Consider the following 25,478-nt stretch of genomic DNA (forward strand, 5'->3'; position numbering starts at 1 on the left):
AGGTCTCTGTCCTCCTAGCTATTCACCATTCCCTTGCCGATCTGTAAAGGAATGTTAGTCTATCCTCCGTCTCCTTTTCAGTGGGTCTTGATCTTGTCTACGCATCTCTGTAGAGTCCTTGCCTGTGATTTACTTCCTTATCATGATGATTGTATCTCACTGCTTTAGAATGTTTGAGAAGCTTGTGTCTTTTTGTATTATTTATATATCCTATAATTGTAGCAATACCTTTATCTAATCTGTACGCAAATATCCACAAATAAATATTTTTGTATATATTCAGCAGAGAAACGGGTATGTATGACCTGCATTTTTAAAATAATTGTTTGAAAATAGCACACACACGGGTCAGGTCTAGTAAATTTTACACATGTTGTTGCGTATCAAATGGCAACATTGGAATCGGGGCTTTAGATCAAAAGGGGAATGGATACATTAATGGTGAGTTGCAAATCCACTCTATAATAATTTATAAAAACAAATTACAGTCATTTAAGGTGACCCCTCTCTATTGTTGGGCAGAGCAGAGAGTCTACCGGGAAACCCCATTCTCCGCAATATTTCTTCCACTCCATATCTCTCTACAGTCTAGAAATAGGTAGTTCAGTACATCTCCAATACACTGGTAAACATTGGGCCAGAACGCTTCAGCCAATAAATTACAAATCTTCTCTTAGCTAGTAATAAATAGGCAAAGAACCACTCATTTGTAACAGTTTCTCTTTTTAGGTCTTGGATGTAAATCCAATGTATACTTTTATAAGGAAAGATCAACTAGGTATCCCACAATTTCCTTGAGTTTAGACATCATTAACTTGTAATACGCTTTAATTATTGGACAGGACCCGATCATGTGGCAAAACCTGCTTGCCAGTGTCTGCATCTCAGTATTGATCAGTATAGAATGCATAAATCTTATGTATGATTGAGGATTTAAAATAGATACACTGTAGAAATTTAAACTGCACAAGTTAAAACCGACGTTTCCCAAATCCAATTTTGTGTCGACAAAGATCATATCCGATTCACCTTCCAAAAATAGGGTCCCTCGGCCTTCCTCACATGTAGTCCTAATCATTAGTAGGTACTGTGATGCTTCAGAGCAATCACAAAAGTGGAGACATGGAATTTCCTCCAGGTGTCAGCAGCACAAGCCTACCAGGAAATCCTTCCCTAGTTATTTGGGATTTTTCACTAGCCTTACATATGTCTAAAACTGTCCTGCCTGCGCCCTAAACTGTGTCTTGGTTCCTTTGAGTGTATGTAACAGTGATTCATCAGAGAAAAAAAGTGGTTTAATATTCTCTTAAACAGCCGTTGCCCTTTTACCTATATGTTCATACACTTGTGTCCGTGTTTCAATGTCCAGCAGTGTGTGCATCTGTCACCTTGTTTCTCTTTCCAGTTCCAAGTCTGTTTCCCCTATGCACCTGTGTATGTTTCTAACGCCCTAGTTCTGACTTCTTTTCATTGTGTTTGTTTATTTTAATTCATCATCTGTTTCCCAGCTTGCATGATCTCTTCGTTTTATGAACTTCCTCATTTCTCTCTCTATGATCCTTTAGTTGGGTCTTACCTGTTGATTTGTAGTTCCTTCCGCAAGGTGTGTTTACCCTGACTCATGTTGTTTTGCTTTCACTAATGACCGAGCTGACAAAAACTTCTGGAATGCACTTCTTAGTTTAAAGACATTTATTATTACTTCACCACGAGGTTCCTTAGAGAGGAGATTCGTAGGTTGGAGGCACACGTTTAAAAATAGTCACAGCAATGAAAGGAAAAAATATCAAAGTGATTCTCAACTGCAATGTACACAGCAAATATATGTGATTATATTATAGCATAACTGCCAAGCAAAGACTATAGTCAAAATTCATCACTGTAGGGCCTATCACTGCTCTTCATCTTTCTCATGCCAGCAAGTTGACCCCTGTTCAACTGTGACAAAGAGTTTTTCCACCCTCACAGTAGTTCAGGCAGTTGACGTCCACTCCTGACTAAAGTCTCGGAAAATTCCCCCTCGCTGCTGCCCAGGGACACCTTTTATAGAATATTCAAAACATGCTGGCTACTGTAGGTCAGAGTTGGAAGAAACAACGTCAAAAGTTGGCAAAGTTTTCAAGGCTGTATCTCCCAAGGCCGAGTCCTTCCCTGCACTAAGGAAAAACACAAAATATGCGCTTCCTTATCATGCTATCGTGTTCGGTAAGAGAAAATACGAAAAACACAAGCTTAGATTACCATGTGGAAAAACACAGCTCATCTGCAATATCTCAACTGCAATGTCTAACGCCACAATAAAGCCAATAGGCAGCTAAACTGAATACAAAATGTAATGTCCACTGCCACCATAAAGCCTATAGGCAGCTAAACTGAATACAAAATGTAATCTGCAACTGGTGAACATTGAACAACTAATATGCACAGTGGGGAAACACAAAGTCAGTGGTCAAACATACTTATTTTCACTACACTTGGTCTGCTTCTCCTTGTCTTGTTGGCCTCCTGTTCATGTCACTCCCACTTAAATGAAAACCTCTTCTTAGCCCGGGTGGTATTTAGGGATCTGATTCACCCCAACTTGCACACATTTACCCAATACTACCATCAAATAGGAAGCCAAAATCCAGTTGTCTACCCAATATTACTACTAGTAACTACACCCAGCTATATGCGGCTATAGGGCAGAGTCTCCTAGCAAAAACAGGTGTTGGGACTCGCTCATGCGTTCACTAATAGCAAAAGGTGATTTACTTAAGTTTAACAAAAGTGAAAACTCTTCTTAATTTGAACACCCAATCTACTAGATGTATCACTGAAATGTTCTATTTCCTTCTCTGTATGTAGCATAGAATGCGGAGATACACGTGTTTATATGTCAAAGACCTTATTTAACTCACCTCTGTATATATTGTTTTCTAGACTGCTTCTGGAACTTCTCGAGCTTCTTTTCGACAAATTCAATGCAGTGGCTTCGGCTCATGCAGTTGTTCTGGCACATCTGCAGCTAACAGTGGCATCTCCTACCAGCCAGCAGGACGGTGACGTTAAATTGTATGACATGGCGGATGTCTGGGTCAAAATCCAAGCCGTTCTTCAGGTAATATTTAATACGTTTTCAGTGAAGCCTAAAATGGCAGGATGTTTGCATTTGGATTGTGGGCTAGTAGACTAGGCTACCTCTGCTTCCTGTTTTCTGAAAATGTGTTTGCGAGAGTAGTCCATTTTGAAAGGAGCTACATTATTTGAAAAACTTTTGTGTAAGTGGCAGTCAGCAGCATTATACTTGTAAATAAACTGCTTGTACTACGATGCTAACCACAGTACATATGTTTACCCCCAACCACAAAGGATCTCGTGCTGATACACTTCTACCGTTGTAGTTTGGTTATTGTTTTTTGACAAACGGCAGGCAGCTGCCGATTGCCCAATCGGGACAGTAAGAGTTGCCTTAGTGTAGAGAGCCGGCATTAAATTTAAGTGATCAGTGTCTCCTCTAAAGATCCCAGTGCCCTGCCTTTGTAGATGCTTGGTTTCCCACTGCTGTTATTGTAATACATTCGAAACATCAGGCATAAACGCTAAGGAGCACTGGATTGATGGAAAGAAGCAAGGCACAAATATAGATTTTTCACAAAGAAAAAGGCAGGAAACTAGTTGTATGTAAAAATGCACGTAGGATTTTGTTAAATTTTTTATTGATTTTTTTGTATGACTTACTACCAGGGACAGGACTAGAGCAATGCAGCATATTTGTTGATTCAATTCCATTGTGCTTATTGGTTATTGTTCTTGTGTTATACTTTTTCCTATGTTCTAGCACCTTTCCCCCCCAAAGACGTTGGATCTTGACCCCTTTCAAAATGGGGCTATGGGCAAGTTCAGTGAGAGCTTAGAGGATGTGAAGTAGGGTCAGTAATCCTCTTAATCCTGTTCAAATCAAATGTTGTAACTATGTGCCGGATGTGCGGTCCAGGAACTGGGTGTGATCCCACATATTTTCTCTGGAACCAGAGAAACCTTTCTCTGGCACTTAAAGTAGAAAACCGAGTAAAAAAACTGGATGGGGCTGCCTGTGGACCTAGCCCTGTGCCACCGAAAGCCGTCTGAGGTAATGTAAGATAAAAAGATGGTCAGCTGAGAGTGGAATGAGAATTGGCCCACACCCAGAGAAGCAGACCCTGTAGACAGCAAGTGCAGTTTTTTTAGGAACCCAGTGGACAGCTTCTACAGGAGAGAGGAGACTGGAAAGTGTACCCTAGTTTAGGGGGGGATCTGGACAGGTTTAAAGGTATTGAACTCTTTCATCACATCTGAAGCGCACTAAGGACAAAGAAGGACCAGTGGTGAAAATTCACCAGTGAGGTACTTCTCTGTGGTCCACAGCAGAGTAAGATAGACGCTCCACAGAGCACTGAGACTCTTGAAATAACAACTATTTGAGGGGAGAGCAGCAGCTGCTACTGCAATACAAAGTCAAACCTCACAGTAGGAAAGATTGGCTGAGGGAGAGTGACCAAAGATTGGCAGTATGGGGGATTCATTGACAAATATAATTTCTATTACAAGCTTTATTGTTGCTAGAGGAGAAGATCATTGTTGTCAATGCTCAGTGTGGCAGGATGAGACTGGCGGGCAGAAATTGTTGGTGACAGGTGTCACATACCTCTCATAGGGTGTTTCATACATCTAATTTGGGGGTAGCAGTTGAGAAGGAATGATTGTCACAGATTTGCACCACTGACCATGTGGTCTGACTCTTCATATCCAAATGTCCCATCTATGCAGGTTGTTTGAAGTGGTACCATTACAATAAGAAAACCTGGCACTTTCAACTTGCTAACAATGGTTAGAGGTTGAAGTCCTTAAGGCACTTTCACATCAGGCAGATAAATTTTAGATATGATCCTGAAAATGTTTGCGATTTGAAGACACTTAATTTCTGGGATTTTTGTTGACCAGAGTCAAAGTGGTTGTGTTTGGTTGTATTTCTGTTATGGGGTCTTAATGGATAGTAGCCAGCAAGGTTGTTGTAGTGTGTTGCTTTGTTTTGGATTATATTAGAAGTGGCCTGCTAGATCCTGTTTTTAATTTTTGTGGAGCATCATGTGAATGGACGTTAGTGTTTGTTTTGTTCTGCTAGGGTGGTCTCAATCGACTTCCAGTGAGTGTGAAGTATCAATATGTATTTGCCTTTTATGTGACTTTGGTGCCATTCCATGGTGAACGGTGAAGTGTGAGTATACATTGATTTAGGGGGGTCATGGAGGTGGCAAACATGTAGCCAGCTGGGTGGCTTAGAGCCGTATTGTGCACTTAGAGTGGGCAGTAGTCTTATCTGATATGTAATGTTGGAAGACTATAGCTTGCTTTGAGTGTGCTGTTGAGGTGGCAACCGTATAGTTGTATGCCTCGGAGTCTTACTTTGCAGATGATAATTCCCTGGGTCTAATGTGTACTGTAGTTGGCAGATGATGTGAGAGTAAAGTTTTAGCTAGATGTGACAAGGACATGTCAAATGATTAGCCAACTGGAAGGATGGGACCAGGAGTTGTCTCAAAATAACCCTTCCTGTATGTAACTTAGATGTTTTGTTTGTTGAAGCATATTAGATACATGGATGTTCTGCAGAGATAAGAGCATAAGTATGAGGCACTGTTTCGCGGATATACAGTTTATATATTAGTCATGATTCGGCTGAAAATGTTAATGAAAGGCATTAATGCATAAGAATATGTAACGTGTATATGAATATCTAAAGGTATTTTCAGATTACTTTCTGAGCACAGCGCTGATGGCTATTTTAGTGTGCAGTAATACCACGTGGAGTTTGATGATATCTGGGACAGGAAGTATGGTTGGATCAAGGGTGTAGTAGCCATGGAGGTGCAGACGGGCCAAAGCTACGAAGTTATCTTTCCCAGAATCTGTAGCATCTTCCCCAGAAAAGCACCATCACATGTGCTGATCCTGACATTGAAAAGGAAGTCCCACCTAACTCATTTTTTTTACATTGAATTACATGAAATATAATGGCCCAGAACCTTTTCAAATGTAACTTTTCACTTTTTTCTTTCTTCAACTGCTGTTAGGTGACACATGGGAGCCTCCGTATTTCACCCTCCTTGCTGCCATTTTTCAACCTCTGTGCTGTTCTCCGACATATTTAGAGTTGGATTGCGGCATCAGTCATATGCTTTACAAGAGGCAATTGTTACTTTACGTGGCGTATACATGCAGAACGACAGAAAACCAAGCTCACGTTTAAATGTTTTCTATGTGCCATTTGCTCATGCACTGAAGACATAATGTGTTCTGTCAGTGGCCCAACAGACTTTGTAACAAAACAATCCATAATTAAAAAAAAAAAAAAACAATGTTTAACTAAGTGATCTACATTGTAAATATAAGCCCACACGAGATCTGAGTAGTATTACACTGGAAAGGAGTGGCATGGATCTGTTGTCAGATAGGGATGTCTAGTGTTGTTCTGCAGGAGGTTAAGCCACAAGACAGCAGCGTATGAACAATCTAAAACTCCTGCTTGCACTTTACTTTGTATTCTTATAACTTTTACTTTGAGGGACAGTGATATATTTGGGACTATTAGGGCGTGATCGCCTGTAAGAGTGAGTTACCTCCCCGCCGCCATCTTGGTTGTCGGACAAGTCTTCCTCACGATAGCACGTCCGTTTCCAGGGATATTAACACTTTTAACTCTGCTGTTTGAATTCTGCATATTTTTCACCAATTTTTTTTTTTTAAAACGTTAGCATTTTGCAATGGACACAATAACAGATCATGACTATTTCTGTGTATGGAAATTATGATGCAACTGCTACATGAGATCAACACGTACATATTAGCACACAGTCAGGTACATTCATTATTATAATAGCAATGAAGGTAGGGAACAATGTGTACTGAATTGCGACATCCGAGGCAACAAGGGTTAGAATATGAGTAATGTATCCAGTCGTTCGTGGGTTGGCAGCTTATGCTACCCCAGTGCTGGGTAATCTCTCTTCCAGCCAGTAATAGCGATATCGCCATGAATTGGCGGGCTCCAGATGATGTGAGAGTAAAGTTTTAGCTAGATGTGACAAGGCCATGTCAAATGATTAGCCAACTGGAAGGATGGAACCCGTTTGTACCGGTGGCATCTCAGCTACATAGCCCAGTAGGGCCATTAAAGGGGCTGGTACAATTGTTATGTCAGCCATCGTGGATGGTTGTGAGAATGTGAAACGTCAAACGTCCTGAACAACGACTCCGGAACAACGATGATGCCTACAACACAAGCGTAGCCACGCTTGCCAGAGCAATAACTGCCTTTTTCCTCTGCCTTAACCACGCATGTGCTGAACCTCGCATATGTGTGGTTAAGGAGGAGAAATAGGCAGAGTTGATTGGGAGAGGACACGGTCGGGTTAGTGGAGTTGGGGTTAGATTTTAGGGGTGGGGGTGGATTAAGGGCTTGGGGCGGGGGTTGGGGTAGTTTGGTTTTTAGGGGAGGGGATGGGGGATTGGGGTAGTTTGGTCAGGTAAGTGGGGTTGGGGGTAGTTTTTGGGGGTTGTGTGTAGATTAAGGGCTGGGATGTGGGGTTGGGGTAGTTTGGTTTTTAGGGGTAGGGTGGTGGTATCGGGGTAGTTTGGTCAGGTAAGTGAGGTTGGGGCAGGGTTGAGGGTAGTTTTTATGAGTGGAGGGTGGATTAAGGTCTTGGGGTGGGGGGTCAGGTAGTTTGGTGTTTAGGGGCAGGGGTTGTGGGGTTGGGGTAGTTTGTTTTTTATGGGTGGGGTGAGGGGTGTGAGGCTAGTTTTGTTTTTAGGGGCGGGGTGGGGGCTCAGGGTAGTTTGGTTTATAGGGGTGGGGGTTGGTTGTTTTTAGGGCGGGTGGGGGGTCGGGGAAGGGTTTAGGGCTCAGGGTCGGTGGGGATAGTTTTTTTTTTAGGGGCAGGGGTGGTGGGATCAGGGTGGTTTTGATTTTAGGGGTGGGGGTTCCGACTAGTTTTGGTTTTAAGGGCAAGGGTGGGGGGTTGAGGTAATTTTGTTTATAGTGGCAGGGTGAGGGGGTCAGGTTAGTTTTGTTTTTAGGGGCGGGGTGGGGAGATTGGGGTAATTTTGTTTTTAGGGGTGGAGGTCTGGTTTGTTTTGTTTTCAGGGGTGGCGGGTTGGGGAAGGTTTTAGTGCTCAGGGTGAGTAGGGTGTTGGGGTACTTTTGTTTTTAGGGGCGGGTGGGAGTTTGGGGGTAGTTTTAGTATTAGGGATGGGGTGCTTTTGATCCTTAGGGTGGGTCGGGGTGTGGTATGCTAGAACCACACGTGCTGTTCCCACACATGCCTTTACTAGGCATGCTTTTACAATGAAAAATTGTTGTAAAGGCATGCGTGGTAGAGGCATTCGTGGTAACAACGCGGCCGTTGTTCCGACCGTATTGTTCAGGCATGCGTGGTTCTCTCATTAGTTGTTCCATCATACATTCATGAGAATACGGCTCTCCAGTACGTGCCAATGTGCTCACAGTTCCATGTGAGAAATGTCTGCATCGGAGGCTCTACATTTCAGGCAGTGAGAGGATCAAGAGGGATCCAATTTGGCCAAAGTGCTGGTCGAGAGGTAGATGCATCTGAGGGATTTGTAATGTATCAGTTTGTTTATGGTTGGGGGGGTGGGGTCAGCTTAGTTTGAGTGCAGCAAAAGTTCCATGTCTTATTTGACAGTTGGAGCCCTAAATCCTGTTCCCACCTTTCCCCCAGTTGGGAGTCGCAAGCCGGTAGCAATCCGATCGAAGTATGATATAATGTAGACAATAGCCTTCTTCCATCGAGAGTATTGATTACCAGAATCAAAGGAGAAAATCATCTGGGGTGAGGGGGTTAGTGGGAATCCGGGCACTCAAAGCGCTGTGTATGCTGCGTAAGGCAAAATGATCGAGCATACCAGAGAGGGCGGCCGCTCGGCTGATACTTTCCCAGCGCGTTGTCTCTCCCATTGCCGCCGTCACAGTACTACACTCTCCTCGCGGAGCATCCAAATGTGGCTGGTGGGCAGCAGGTCCTGGTCCATCGTGGCGATGTCAAGGCAGCCTGGTGGGATGCTTGGTAGCCTTGTGGCCTCAGGTTCAACTGCAGCCCCTGTCACCACAGGGGCTCTGAGGTAGGCTGGGCCACAGGCTGTGCATGCCGATTGCGGGATACAGCCGCAGGTTGCCGCGTCGCTGGAGCCTACCCTGCGTTGTCTAGGGAATCAGGGGCTTATTCTGCCCTCAATTAAAGTGGCGATGCCACGCTCTAGGCAATTCAGGGCATTCGGTGGTGAAGCCTCACAGCTGTGCGGCCATTTTGTATGCTGGCGTGGCCACGCCCCCTGCATCAAATTTTAAAACCCCTGCTTGCATTTTACTTTTTATACTTTTAACTTCTACTTTGGGGGACAATTATATATTTGGGATTATTAGTGGTGATTGCATGTAAGAGCAAGTAATCTACTGGATGCCATCTTGGTTGTTGGACTAGTCTTCCTCACTAGGAGAAGACTGCAAAAGACTGATGCTGAAGCAACTGTGCAGCCGCTACCAGGGATATTGCCACTTTTAACGCCACTTTTTTAATTCTGCCTATTTTACACCAAATTTTAAAACACCTGCTTGCACTTTACTTTTTATTCTTTTAATTTCTACTTTGGGGGACAGTGATATATTTGGGAGTATTAGCGGTGATCGCATGTAAAAGCGAGTCACCTCCCGGCCGCCTTCTTGGTTGTTGGTCTAGTCTTCCTCACTAGGGGGGGACTTTAAAAGACCGATGCTGGCACGACCGCGCAGCAACTACCTGGGCTATTGACACTTTTAGCGCTGCTCTTTGAGTTCAGTGTATTTTGCTCGAAATTGTAAAACACCTGTTTGACCTTTACTTTTTATTCTTTTAATTTTTACTTTGGGGAACAGCGATATATTTGGAACTGTTAGGAGTGATTACCTGTAAGAGCGAGTCACCTCCCAGCAACCAACTTGGTTGTCGGTCTGGTATTCCTCACAAGGAGGAGACTATAAAAGACTAATGCTGGCGTGACTGTGCAGCAGGCGTGCTGCCTGCATTCCAAAGGCAAGCCTGCCTGCGCATGTTTGTGTCTGACCGCGCACATCGCCAGCCATGCTTTCGGTTGGCCCTCAGATCTTCTGTTAACCTGGTACACTAGAATCCAGTACACCAGCGAACAACTATTAGAGATTGGTAAGCAGACCTCTGCTTTTATGTAGCGCCTATAGGAAGAAATTTCCAATCTGGTTTCCCCCTGTAGCAATGCGACTTCGCAGGTCACTATGCTAAAATACAGATTATTGAATGTAAAATCACCAGTGAAGCATGTGACGGAAATTCACTTGCTTCTTAAGTCTGAAGACTGGGATGCACTTTTTTTAAACCGAAACTTGGACCTCCCCCGACTCAGCCGTTGAATTCGGCATGGCATGCCCACCAGGCTACAAGACCTTTCACAAACTACGGTTTGAACAGGAAGGGGGAAGGAGTGGGCATTATTTTCAAGGTTAAATGGGACTTTGTTCCGCTAGATGGATGCATTTGCTGGCTGGGAATAACAGGGCTCTTATTTAAAAGATGATGGAGGTTGCTTATTTTCTGACATTTTCTGTTACCATCCCCCAAGGACTGTTAAGTGCATATTTACAGCCCCTTATTGAGATTTTTTAGTAATATGGCTCTTGTCCATTGTAATTTTATCATACTTTGTGATTTCAGTTTTGTGTCGGAAGGAGACTCTACTACTGCGCCTAGCTTCTCTACAAGGGTCCTGTGACATTTTGAGAATGCAACAGCTAATCCTAGACCCTAACCACGAGGGCGGCCATATTCTGGATCTTATTTTTGCCACAAAAGGTCTAGCCACTGAGGTGAATAATTTACCCCTCTGTTGGACTGAGCACACCTTTGTGACTTTTCTGCTTCGGAGCAGAGAGTCTGGCTCCCACAAGTCACTTTTGTTTATTCAGTGAATTGGTAGAGTTTGAACAAACTTTAACACGTTTCGTCATGCCAAACCTATTTTTAAGCTGCCTTCCTCTATTGACGTAGACAGACTAGTTGAAGGTAACCAACTCTGCCTTGGAGAATCAAATTTTGGAAATTCTAGATTTGGTCATTCCACTCAAGGAATTGAAATCCCATCAGAAACCTTCTGCACCTTGGTATAACGCCTTGGTTAGACTTATAAAACAAGCCTGTCAGAGTGCAGAAAGAAGATGGCGTACTGCCTATAAAGAAGAAAAGGCCCTTATGGTTGCCTTGCGGGGTTATAAGATGAGAATTGCAAAGGCCAATGCTGTGTAATACGCCAGCGCTATGTTGGTTGTCCTAAATATTGTGAAAAAGGTGTTCGATATTAGGAGAGAACTGTCTAACCCAGTCTGCATGAGTTAAGCAATTGTGCCCTCGCAGGCCCTCTGTGATGACCTACAGTATTTTTGTAGGAAAAAATCAACACAATTCTAAAAGGTTTTAATACTTCTAGTCAGACACAGATCATCCCGGATGTTCGGGCAGGTAGCACTGGTTCTCCCACTTCTCTTAACAAGGTGAAAGTAATTTTCCCCAGTAAACTTGAACACTTTGAACCCCTCACAGAGGAGTGTTTTTGAGCTATGGCTATGGCCACTTCATCGGACTCGCCATTAGATCCCCTGCCATATAATATCTGGAGAGAACAGGCGGTGGACTTATTCTCAGTGCTCCGGCAAATTTGTGGCTGGTCTTTGCAGTCATACATGGTACACTCTGCATGGAAAAAAAGCCATAGTCACTCCCATCCTGAAAAAGTAATCTCTGGATCCGGCTACTCCGTATAACTACAGGCCTATATCCTTATTGCCTTACCCAGTCAAAATCCTAGAATGTTTGTGAGTAAGACATTGTCCCAATACCTGGAAGCCAATAATTTACTTGAAGAGGAGCAGTTTGTCTTTCGGCCAAGCCAAGGGTCTGATTCTGCTCTGCTCACAGCTATGGACAAACTCAGAATGTGGGTAGAAGAGAGGCAATCTGTAGTCTTGATCTTATTATAACTGTTAGTCACATTTAATACGGTCTGTCATAAAATGCTTCTGATCTGTCTGGCTGTGATTGGTGTGGGTGGTAGTGTATTGAAGTGGTTCCCCTTGTACCTATCGAACAGAAGTCAGACGGTCTCTTTTCCTCCATTTCTCTCTGAGTTCTGGGCTATTAATTAAGGTGTGCTGCAAGGCTCCTCAATCAGTCCGATACTTTTCAACATCTATATGTCCCCTCTGATTTCACTCATTAAATCCCATAATGTCAGCCTACTCAATTATCCTGACGACACTCAACTTATTCTGTTGCTGGCAGGCAACCAGCAACTGACAGCCTTTCATGACTGTATGAAGGATATTATCCACTGGCTTAACACTAACTCCCTCAAGTTTAATGGAGGTAAGACTCTAAGGCACATTACTACTGCTAATCAGTAAATTTCTTCGGTAGCACAAAGCGACTACTGTAATTCTATTAATGGAAAGGCAGGTGGGCTGGAACCTGCTCTTTATCCCTGGAAGCCCACAGAGATTACTGTGTAGTGCAGTGGTTCCCAACCTGTGGTTCTGGGACCCATAGGGGTCCGCGAAGCCTTCTCAGGGGGTCCGCGACTGCTTAGAAAATTAAAAAATATTAACAAATATTGACAAATTAGCTCCCCAGCTTCCAGTAATGACTCAGGCGGGGGTCCCTGGATTCCAATGATGATTCACTGGGGGGCCTGGGTTCCATTAATGTTAAAGTGGGGGTCCACAGAAATCAAAAGGTTGGGAACCACTGGTGTAGTGGATAGTAGGAGCACAGATGTACTCTGCCCAAAGACGTTATGGTAATTTGCAAATGTTCATTCCTTTCACGTTGCATATGTGGAATAGTGAGTGCCGTATTTATGACTTGAGTATCATTACTTCACATTCTGTTGCATTTCATGTCTTGAAGTTATAATGTACGATCATGACTTTCTTAGTGTGATGAGTTGTGTACATGTTTCTGCACCCTGATGCAGTTCATGCCCTGAAGTGACAGTATATGTCATTTTGGTACCTCACTAGCAAGATTATGAATACTATTTGTGTTATCTGCAAGTTGCTTATGGTTTCACAGTGATTTATGTGTTATGCCTCCCACAAGATCACTTACTTGCCCGGTGTGATGCATCATGTCCCGTTATCGTGTTTGATGGTCTGTACAACATAGAAGCCTTTCTTTCTATTGCACTCATGGCAGTGATTGACAATTGCCTAGTTGGCAAAGTAATTACTGGTTTATGTTGTGTTGGTCTATATTATGTGCATAATATATACTATATTCATAAAATTCTGTGTGTGGTGTATTTGTGTCACTGGTGTGTGTGTTGTGCAAACGCTTTACACTTTGTCTCTGAGGATAAGCCTGACTGCACTGTGCCAAGCTGTCGGGGTGAGCACAGGTTATCCTTGGTGTGTAACTTATGTGCCCTGACTAGAGTGGTGGTTCCTGCCTTGCTGAGGTGCATACCCTAGCCAACCAGAAACCCCATTTCTAACAATGGCCCTCTATGACTGCGGCAGCTAGACTCTGGAACCAACTTCCAGCTTCTTTCAGATCTGTAACTGACTTATTGCAGTTTAGAAAGCCCTTAAAGACTTGGCTCTTTCCTAAATAAGCTTTTCTGATGGATACAACTACCTGTGGATTCCTCACCTAATGAATACTCCCATTGCGCCAGCATTCGACGGAAATCTTCTTCCTAGCTTCTGCACGTCGACGAGGACGTCACAATTGCCCACGCGACGCCGTCTGACGTCATACAGGCAATAAGAGGTCCTCGCCGACGTGCCAGGATACCAGTTTGGTGGTAGAGCGCTTTATAAATGGTATAAACAGAATGGATAGGCTTTCCGTAGTTAGTTGTTCTCCTGAGGCCCTGGCATGATCTCGAACCCGTGTTCTACACCATCAAAAATAAAATAATACAGTTGCTTTTATTACAGCTGTCTGACTCCTTGTTACCTGTCTGTTTTTAAGCTGAATATCACTGAACCTTCTGAAAGTAACTCAGTTACAAATAGTGTCACAATATGGCAAATCTGCTTCAGCAAGCATTGTATAATAGACATGTTATTTTTGCATTGTTATTGGTTATACTTTGTCAGAGCGGTACTGAATGACACTGAGACAATGTAGGTGTCCGAGGCATTAGCCTGGCGGAAGCACATTAGCCATGGTTTCATTAACAGTTAGGTTTAGTCAAAACTGTCTGCCGGTGATTTTACTCCAGCCCTTTTTTAAAACCTTAAGAAAATGTGCAATGTTTCACTTGAGTCATTTTTACTTTTCAGAAGATCTATAGTCATTTTTGTCCAAAGCTAATTGGCATTAATGTACTTGGAACATCACAAACCACACACACTGGTAATTGGTTCTGAGTTATTGGGGGGCGTTGTGAGCAAAGATATCTGGATCACATTTTACAGGGGAATCTCGGATTAGGGTTCTTACGCCAATGATTTCTATAGCAAAGGCCGACAAATTCCGTGCTAGGATTTTGGTGGATTTTGTGCCACTCATTTGACCGTTCACATCAGGATGTGGCAGTTTTCAGCCACCGTGCATTCTTCTTTGCTCCTACGACTATAATCTTGTCTTTCTCTTGATTTTTCTCTCACCGATGTTCATCTTCTGCAGAATTGCACTGTGTAATGAAGTTAAACACGAGGTGAGTATGTGATTTTGGAGAAGTGTAGTGGCAGACCTCTCACCTATCCTGTACCATTTCTAGCTTTTATGCTGGGGTTTGTTGAAATGTGACAGTCAGAAGGGCTAAATGTTTGAATCTTATCTTCAGCAGACAGATTTGTTGGCGCTATGCAGAACCTCTTATTTATGCCTTTATGTGTACGTGGCATACCTTGAGTTGTCACATGCCTGATCTGTTGTTGTTCTTTCTTGTCTCTGTTTGCAGTTTCTTCTACCTGCTTTGTTTTTTAACAGCCTTTTACTGACTTGGATGGATTCCTCAAACATTTCAACCATAGTGAGAGCGTATGGCTCCCAGGCATCAGTAAGCTGTGAGGCACAGTTGTTGGGTGTAAGAAATGGGATGTAAGCAAATATGTTTACTCTCAGCGAAGCAGGTCTGCTTTTCCCTGCATGACTTGCAGGATCTATCTAAACCATAAGGGTAAATTAGGATGTGGCCAAGATGGTGACCAAAACAGTCGTCTTAACTTAAGCTCTGCTTTGGACCCAACAAAATCCTGTAATTTTGCCCCACCCAGTCCCCATAATGTTGTGTGCCTGTGGGTGCCCTGCAGGCTGGTGACACCCATTTAGGTTCCGGCTGTCCGGATAGACACAGGGTATGAAGATCAGCTGCAACTGAGTGACGGACTACAAATAAGGTTGCCACATTCATCGGCGAGTTCCTCCCAGGTGACGGCCGCTGCTATGGCATGGGCCGGCGCACAGCATTGCATGAAGAGAGCGGCGTGGGTGCGGCGGCCTGCCTTTTGATCTACCAACTGCCTGTGGTGCGGAGGGCGCTTTCTGACGGTGAGTGCGTGGGTGGCAGCTTGCTGCAGGGACATGTGGGTGCAGCACTCTGCCCGTCCTGCGCTGCTGGCTGCAGAGCCTGACTTCACACTGGAAGTACAAAGAAATGCGGCACTCATACACCAAGGTCAAACAACATCTCCGAGATGGTAATGTGAAATATGCTCTACTGTTTCCTGAAAAACTCCATATCAGGGATGGCGAAACAACCAACATTTTTGCATTCCCAGAGGGTGTTTGGACGAGGTTGCACGCTAAAGGTTTGGCCCAACCGCTGCAGGGAGAAGCAGCAGTAAGGGGAATGGTTGGCAGCTCGCCCCCTATTCAAAGGTTGCAGCATGTCTAGTGGTAAACCGACCAGAACTCAGATGGCAGAGGGTCAGGCTAACGCTTTACTGGAGACCACCCAACTTATTTCATATCCCTTCACAGTACTCTGGGATGACCACCTATTGGAATCTGACCCCGAAGCAGGGAACTCGTGTTGGTCTTCTGATGACTCCACTAAGAGACCAGTGATCACTCTGTGTACGGACTGGATGTGGTAATGTACCTTCTCCTATGGGCAGAAGCCGCAGGGTAAGACACTTTAGGAAGCTCCATGCTCCACCAAAGACTTCCAAATGGGCACATTTGACCCCATTTGTATTCTTGTTAAGCAGTTTGTTACTGTGGAGTGGCTGGCAGCTGCCTCATTCGCCCACAGGCTGGGGGATTTTTATTGGAACTGTTCCATATAATGTTGCCTGTTTTTTTTTTTGCAGAGGTGAGGGAGAGGGGAGTCTGCCATGAGGGGTGTCTATTGGACTGCATTTCGGTTGCGGCGGGGGGAGTGATGCATACAGTGGTCGTGACATCCTTTATTTAGTTGCTGTAGTTATATAACATGTTATGAACTCCCCACATAACATGGCCATACTACACTACAACATGTTGACATGGAATATGTATGGCAAGGCGACCCACATCAAACGCTATCAGGTTCGAGCCTATCTTAAGGCTCCGCCATGTGCACAAAGCCATATTATAAGAGACCCATCTCACTGATACGTAAATCCAGAAGCTAAAAACTAAATGAAGGGGTGCCGATATGCAGCACAACCACATCAGCAGTCGCCCAGAAGGTGCTGATTTGGAGTGTTTCAAGGCAGGCACAGAAAGTAGATATGTAATTCTGGAGGAACACCTAGACGGCTCACCGTTCACTCTGGCAGGAATATATGCACCTAACTCGGGACTGTAGTGCTTTTTCTCTTATTTAGTTTCTAAGCACTAACATAACACAACAGAAATGCACTTCTGAGGTCAAAGAAGACTTTTATTGTTGTTAATTCTTAATATTTATGAATGACGAATTAGTAGCTTTCCAGTCCGCGTTAATCAAACAAAATATATCAGTTTGCAATATACACAGCAGGTTATATTTATAAGATATTGAATGCAAAGCAAAACAAATACTTCACCGTGTAGGAACTATTTACAGCTACATCTTTCTAAGGTCTGCAAGCTGATGACCCCTGTCAGCCGCGAGAAAGAGTTTCATCTACCCACACGGGATGCTGGCAGCTGGCGCCAAGCTCCAGCACGAGGTCCGGCAGATTCGAATCTCACCCTCTGCAGCCTGTTACATTCGTTACAAAGGTGTGCCCCCTCCTCTCAGACCTGGGAAACTGAGCAAGCCTTTTGGAGACTGGCCAGGTCTCCAAAACTACTCCTGTTCCCAAGCTCAAGCGAGGAAAAACAACGCCTATGTACCCTCTCTTATCAGGTCTAGTCTACTGTGAGAGCAAAACATCTTGGTTCATCTGGTGCAAAAACACAGCTTGGAAAAATACAGCTTGGATTCTCAACTGCAATGTCTAACTCCACGTTAAAGGCAATGGGCAGCTAACCTAAATATCAAATGCAATGTCATGTTAAAGGCAATAGGCAGCTAACCTAAATATCAAATGCAATGTCTAGTGTCATGTCAAAGCCAATAGGCATCTAAGCTGAATACAAAATGCAATGTCTTATATCATGTCAAAGCCCATAGGCAGCTGAGCTGAATATAAAATGCAATGTATAATATCATGTCAAAGCCAATAGGCAGCTGAGCTGAATACAAAATGCAATGTATAATATCATGTCAAAGCCAATAGGCAGCGGAGCTGAATACAAAGTGTAATGTATAATATCATGTCAAAGCCAATAGGCAGTTAAGCTGAATACAAAATGTAATATATGATATCATGTCAAAGCCAATAGGCAGAATATCTAATAGCATGTCAAAGTCAATAGGCAGCTAAACTGAATACATCATGTCAAAGCCAATAGGAATGCAATGTCAAAGCCAATAGGCGGCTAGACTGGATACAGCATGTCAAAGCCAATAGGCAGAATACAGAATGTAATGGCTAATGCAATGTCAAAGCCCATAGGCGGCTAAACTGAACAAAACATACCATGTGCTACTGGTGAACATTGAGCAACTAATATGCGCAGTGGTGAAACACAAAGTCATTGGTCAAAACAAAACTTATCAAATGGCAGGACATTCCGCCCTTTGACCAATGAATTTTTGTTTCACATATCTCATATTTCAAACAAAAAAAAAACATCAGCACAAAAAAAACATTATGATCAAAGCAATCCCTGTAAAGCAATAGAAGTGAATTAACACATTGATCTCATAACCTTTCACATCAGATACATCTACATAGAAAAGACTGGGCAATTTTTTTTTTTTTTCTCTGAATGAGTCTCTAATTCAACAGTGTTAGCAATTTGATGTGGCATGAGTTCTGCTCATGTAAAGGTGCACGGTCCACCTGAAAGGTTTGCTGGAAGATAAGCAAAAGTCAGAGTTCCATACGAGAAGGGAAAAAAAAAAAACACAGCAAACAAGTTGAACTTGAACTGAAGGCGCAGTTTGCGCAAAATGGATCCATGGTGCTGGCACTTTACTCAGCCAGGTTCAGGTTGGGGATTCGGTCCCTTCCCCGACCCCACACACACACACCGGAAGGGGAACACACAGCGCACTCAGGGACAGTGGCGAAACGTGGTAGGATCTGCAAAAGAAACAAGTATGACTTTTCTTGCAAATAACATTTTTCATTTAAACTGCACCCTTCCTCTTTCTTTCCCTGTTTTATAATCAGCAGTACGTTTTTGGGGCCCTTTGTTATATTTTCTGCAGGTTCTGGAGGGTCACTTGGGGCTTCAGCCCACACATCAGCACTGAGGTTTTTATCTGCTGCGCCACAGCTTCCCTTTTCTTGCACTGTCAGAAGGGCTGGGGCAGACTCATTCTTTACCAAACCTCCATTCACTGCACTTTTGCCAATTTGGGCCATTCTGTCTCCAATTTGTATGAATGAATCAGATTATTTTCTAGGTATCAGCATAATTTCGATTTTTCCTTGGTAATCTGCAGCAATCACTCTCCCTAAAACCTGATCACTTTGCCATTTCTGTTCTGGTAACTTTCCTCTCCCCAACTGCTCTGTGACTGCTTGCATGACAGATTGCTTTTGTGCGTGCTGCACAGTTTTTATCAAATCTAGGGGAATGTGCATCTCTCTCATCTCTGCCCACCTGTAAGTGGCTTTTTCTCTCAGCTGTTCACATTTCTGGGGCACCCACTTAGCCATCCCCACTAAGGCAGAATTCTGGGTGAACACTTCTCTCTCTGAATTTTTCTCATTAACATCTGCAAGGTAATTGAACCAGTTAGGTACAAGCCATGTGGCTAAAACATTATCAAAGAACCAAAAATCAGCATAAAAATGACACATCTCACGTAGCTCTTGCTTTAAAATCTGACACACATTATACAACGCTGTTCCTTCTACGGTGCCAGAAAGCAACATTTCAGTCAATGAATCATTAGTAAAACAAACATGCTTTTTATCTTCAGTGGACACGAATTCAAATGGTGCATTCAACTTCATTGGTAACTCTTTTATCTGTGGTACTCTAGCCCTGTCTTGCAAGTACCAGATCCATTGTATGATTCTAGCTAGGGGCACTATTTTCTTTCCTTGTTCTTGAATTACATGTACATCAGTTTTTCCTTCTTGCACTGCGCAGAAACCTAAAGTCTGCATTATTTCATTTGCCAAATCACAAGCGCGCAGCTGCATATTATTTTTCACAGTGACCATATACAAAAGTGTTAGGATTTCTCTCAAATGAGGGCTATTCTTTTTCCAAAAATCAAACAAGCTAATGAAAGTTGGCTCTTGCTCTAAAATCTTTCGTTTTACTTGTGCATTTTGCAACGGTAACTCATAAATCACATTCTGGTCTCTCTCCTCCGTGTTATCAGTTAAGGAATGCATTTTGTCTGCCAAAAACCCTGGCTCACACGAAAGCTCAGTGCAGCTCGGAGCTGTCTTAACCCCCTCATTACTGGAATGGGACAAGAAAGATTCTTCAAAAACAGCCCTTTTATAACTTTCAGTCGGGCTAATTTGCTCACGTAAATTCCTATTTTCATGTTCCAACTTCCTACATTTCTCCTGCATTTCTCTGTAAGCAGATAAAGGTATCCAGACCTTTCTGTCATCATTACTTCCAAAAGACACGTTTTCTACATATATACAACAGGAATTATTTCTCAAAACATTATCAGGCCTTTTAGCTACACATGCATTTTCTTCTGTAATTCCCCAAACAGAAAACAATTCACAGTTTTTCTTAGCACCATCAGGCAGTTCATCAACACATGTATTCTCAGACATGGTCTGCCGTGCTACTGTGATTCCCCAAACAGAAAACTATTTCTGTAATTCTCCAAACAACAAAAAACAATTACACTTTTAAAGTGTGCACTTAGAAATCTACTAACTCGTCAAACCCCTTCTTAATCACCTCTTAATGACCGACCCCACGACTCCAGGTACCAATTGTAGTGCTTTTTCTCTTATTTAGTTTCTAAGCACTAACATAACACAACAGAAATGCACTTCTGAGGTCAAAGAAGACTTTTATTGTTGTTAATTCTTAATATTTATGAATGACGAATTAGTAGCTTTCCAGTCCGCGTTAATCAAACAAAATATATCAGTTTGCAATATACACAGCAGGTTATATTTATAAGATATTGAATGCAAAGCAAAACAAATACTTCACTGTGTAGGAACTATTTACAGCTACATCTTTCTAAGGTCTGCAAGCTGATGACCCCTGTCAGCCGCGAGAAAGAGTTTCATCTACCCACACGGGATGCTGGCAGCTGGCGCCAAGCTCCAGCACGAGGTCCGGCAGATTCGAATCTCACCCTCTGCAGCCTGTTACATTCGTTACAAAGGTGTGCCCCCTCCTCTCAGACCTGGGAAACTGAGCAAGCCTTTTGGAGACTGGCCAGGTCTCCAAGACTACTCCTGTTCCCAAGCTCAAGCGAGGAAAAACAACGCCCATGTACCCTCTCTTATCAGGTCTAGTCTACTGTGAGAGCAAAACATCTTGGTTCATCTGGTGCAAAAACACAGCTTGGAAAAATACAGCTTGGATTCTCAACTGCAATGTCTAACTCCACGTTAAAGGCAATGGGCAGCTAACCTAAATATCAAATGCAATGTCATGTTAAAGGCAATAGGCAGCTAACCTAAATATCAAATGCAATGTCTAGTGTCATGTCAAAGCCAATAGGCATCTAAGCTGAATACAAAATGCAATGTCTTATATCATGTCAAAGCCCATAGGCAGCTGAGCTGAATATAAAATGCAATGTATAATATCATGTCAAAGCCAATAGGCAGCTGAGCTGAATACAAAATGCAATGTATAATATCATGTCAAAGCCAATAGGCAGCGGAGCTGAATACAAAGTGTAATGTATAATATCATGTCAAAGCCAATAGGCAGTTAAGCTGAATACAAAATGTAATATATGATATCATGTCAAAGCCAATAGGCAGAATATCTAATAGCATGTCAAAGTCAATAGGCAGCTAAACTGAATACATCATGTCAAAGCCAATAGGAATGCAATGTCAAAGCCAATAGGCGGCTAGACTGGATACAGCATGTCAAAGCCAATAGGCAGAATACAGAATGTAATGGCTAATGCAATGTCAAAGCCCATAGGCGGCTAATCTGAACAAAACATACCATGTGCTACTGGTGAACATTGAGCAACTAATATGCGCAGTGGTGAAACACAAAGTCATTGGTCAAAACAAAACTTATCAAATGGCAGGACAGGGACATAGAGAGTCCTTGCCAGGCTTACACCTGCTCTTTTCAAGGCCCAACAACAACTTGTTTTTGAAGGGGTGGAGCGGATGATTTTAATTATGTGCAGAACATAACACAAGATAGGGCCCACCCACCACAACCCGGAGCACTGAGCGGGATGGTGTTACAGGGGTTTGGCTCCTGGAGAGAGGGATCCATGATTTATGGCATATCAGACACCTTTCTGTCATATCAACGATGCAGGAACAGGTAGATTTTAAGTATTTATTCAGGGCAAATAAAGTACGTCAAGCGTAACTCGTTTCCCAGCTAAACTGTTACTCTCTCTATTCTACATTCTTTTCCTCGCTACCCCCCGTATTCACATTCTAAATCTACATTCCTTAAAGAGACCGACATAAAAGAATACAACACATTGGTGCGCTAATATTTCTTTTATTCACTGGTCCATGACTTACACACCAGGATAGATCTGTTCTTAGGATCAGTGCCCTTGACTCAGATGGTGGTGAGGGTGGAGTATTTGGTCCGCACTCTGTCTGACCATTGCCCACTGCTGGTGGAGCTGTGGCAGGGTAGGCCGCATACGGGAATCCCTATGTGGTGGCTACAAACTGAGGTGCTCTCTGAACCTCCATTCCGAGAGGAGTTGGCGGTGTGTATCACCCAATACTTTGGGCACAATAAAGACACCAGCCCCCTTCCTGCCACAGAATGGGATGTGCATAAAGTGGTAGTGAGAGAACATTGCCTCTCGGCGACCTGGGGAGTCAGGCGTGTACTGCAGCGGTAATTGACATAATTGGAGACTGACTTGCGAACCATGAAAAAATAGGTTGCTGCGGGGACGGCAAACCTCGACCACCTTTGGGATCTCCGGAAAATGCACAAAGAAAAAACCATGCCTCTAAGTAGTCACGACAGCAAGTACTACCTATCCAAGCAGCATGCCAAGGGAGCACCTCGGGTAGACTGTTGGCGTGGCTTGTACGCGATGACTGCCAACACACCCAGATTAAAGCCGTTAGATTGTACACAGGATCTCTGGCCAATACCCAAACGTCCATTAATTATTACTTTCGCAACTATTATTGCACTTTATATTTGGCAGGACCTGTTCCCGTCCCAGGGCAGATGACAGCCTTTTTGAGCTGCCTACCCATGGCACAACTCACTCCACTGCAGAAAGCAGAGCTCTATGATCCGGCTTGAGGAAATTTGAGCAGCGTTCGGGCAGATTGCCAGAAACGTAACACCGGGTATGGACGGACTACCGGCCAAATATTACTTTACTTATTCTGCAGATCTTACACAACCGGTGCTGGTGGTATTCATTGAGGCATGGGAGTGTGGCCAATTTATGGACTCTTAGCGTAAGGCATTCGTAGTGGTCCTGCCCAAGCCCTAACAAGGCCCGTTAGACATGTGTTCATATAGGCCATTATCTCTGCTTAATTTGGATTCTAAGGTGCTGGGTAAAATACTCACAAACAGACTCCTCTCCTTGATAAGACATCTGATCCACGAGGATCAATCAGGCTTTATCCCAGGTCGTAGTACATTCTTGAACATTAGACAAGTCATGAGACAGCTTCAGGATACCCCACGGGTGGATTATGACAGGGTGGCAGTATCTTTAGACATTGAGAAGGCTTTCGACACTCTCAGCTGGGAGTATCTGTTGGAGACACTACGTCACATGGGTTTTGGCCCAGGGTTCTTGAAATAAGCCAGCATTCTGTACTCTAATCCACTAGCCAGAGTAAAGGTGGGATGGGTAATCTCTGACAGTTTTCTCATATACTGTGGGACCAGACAGGGTTGCCCGCTTTCACCATTGTTGTTTGAGATTGCGATAGAACCTCTAGCTTCCCGCATATGCCTTCAGGAGCAACATTGGGGTATCCTGGGCCTAGATGCCCGCCATATTGTGTCACTCTACGCTGATGATGAGTTGATATACCTATGTAAAGGTAAGGCTTCTGTAGACGGGTCTCCGCGACCACGTCTCCCACCTCCTTGAGCCGGCGCCACTCGGCCGGCTCGATTGACTTACTTCCGCGTTCCCATGACAACATGGGAACGCTAACAGACGTCACGGAAAAAGACTTCCGGATGGGGGCTTCAAAACAGAAGACGGACGACACACAAGGGGCGAAGGACAACGCGGAACAAGGACGTCAGGACGAGCCGAGAGTCGCGGAGCCGGGAGCAGAGGAGGACTGCGAAAGCCTACGCAGGAGAGAGGAAATCGGAGCCGTTACCAGCGCGGACCAGGATCCGAGGACCCAAGAACCCCGCCACGACCCCAGAGGGTCGTGGCTTTCCAAGGTACGGTCCCTCCTGGGGACACAGGAACCCAAAAGAATAACGGGGACACAAGGGAAGGGAACCGGGGAGCCGGGAGAGGGGATACACCTCTGAATCAGGGAGAGGGCGGATACTGAGGCCATGTTATTCTTGTTGTGTACTTCGAGCACTGGGTTACACGTGTGAAAGTAGAGAAGAACGGAGCTCCACTACCCAAACCCTCACCGTGGGATTTCCTCACCACCCCTCCCCCTCTAAAAGGTCCCTTCCCGCATGTATCTCTAACACAGAAAACCCATATAGATCAACCCCAATATACTCACCTTCGGTTCCTCTTTTTGTTTTTCCGGTACCCTCGGGAGCTCAAGGACAAGACGGTAGCCGAACCTAGAAAAGGAAAGAAAGAACAAGACGATCAACAGGAACCGGGGAACCATTTATCACCCAAACCTATAACAGACCAAAAGATTGAATTAGACTACGTCTGTAATAATAAGAAAATAAAACTCAGTTTTTTTTCTATATATCAGACTCGGACCATTTGTACCACCCACAGCCTACCACAGTGGTGTCAGAAGTGGGATTTCTACCCAAAGGCTACTGGGCGGTCTACAACATGAGTGAAACCCCAACCCTAGAGGACATGATTAAACAACTAGCGGAGGGCCAGCGCCACCTACAACTGGTCTGGGAAGCACAGCAACGGGAGGCCAAGGAAGACAGAGAGGCCCTACAATCAGCACTAAAAAGCCAAGCTACGATCATGGCTAACAACCAGCTGGTACACGAGACTGCGCTGCAAAAATTAACGGACACCATAGCAGCCAGCAAAGTACACCCCAATGTCCGAGCTCTGTCTTACAAAAGTTCCAAGAGGGTGAAGACCCGGACTCCTTCTTCACGAACTTTGAACGCGTGGCCTCATCTGCCCAATGGCCGGAGGAACGGTGGGGGCAGTATATTGCGCCACTACTCACAGGAATTTTACAGACGGCATACCAAGCCGCCAATCCGGGTGGGACCACCCCATATAAGGATATAAAAAGGAGTATCCTAGAAAGGGTTGGTCATGACGTAGAATACTATCGATTGAGGTTCCGGAAAGTGAAATGGGGACAGAATGAAGATCCTCGCACTTTTTATTTCCGGTTTAAAGACTTAGCCTTAAAATGGTTGGGTCCTCTAGGAACAACCAGAGAAGACGTAATAAAGACCATTATCTTGGAACAGTATTTGGACTCCCTACCGAATAGTACCAGGAATTGGGTAAGGCAACACCCGAAGGTAGATACTGAACTTGCGATAGATCTCGCCTGTGCCTACCATCGGTCTACAGACGTTAAACTCCTACAACCCAGACATGCCATAAAACCCATACCAACCTCA

General features: G+C 44.0%; 1 protein-coding gene across 1 annotated transcript in view; it reads left to right on the forward strand.

Moving 5' to 3' along the window:
- EXOC4 (exocyst complex component 4) overlaps positions 1 to 25,478 on the forward strand; it is a 1,633,445-nt gene that overhangs the window by 392,562 nt on the left and 1,215,405 nt on the right. The window contains exon 7 of the mRNA XM_069229316.1: positions 2,923 to 3,100. Within this exon, the coding sequence (XP_069085417.1) occupies positions 2,923 to 3,100 (178 nt within the window). The remainder of the gene's footprint in view (positions 1 to 2,922; positions 3,101 to 25,478) is intronic.

Source organism: Pleurodeles waltl, chromosome 4_1, assembly GCF_031143425.1.
Source record: "Pleurodeles waltl isolate 20211129_DDA chromosome 4_1, aPleWal1.hap1.20221129, whole genome shotgun sequence".
In the NCBI taxonomy this organism is placed as follows: Eukaryota; Metazoa; Chordata; class Amphibia; order Caudata; family Salamandridae; genus Pleurodeles; species Pleurodeles waltl.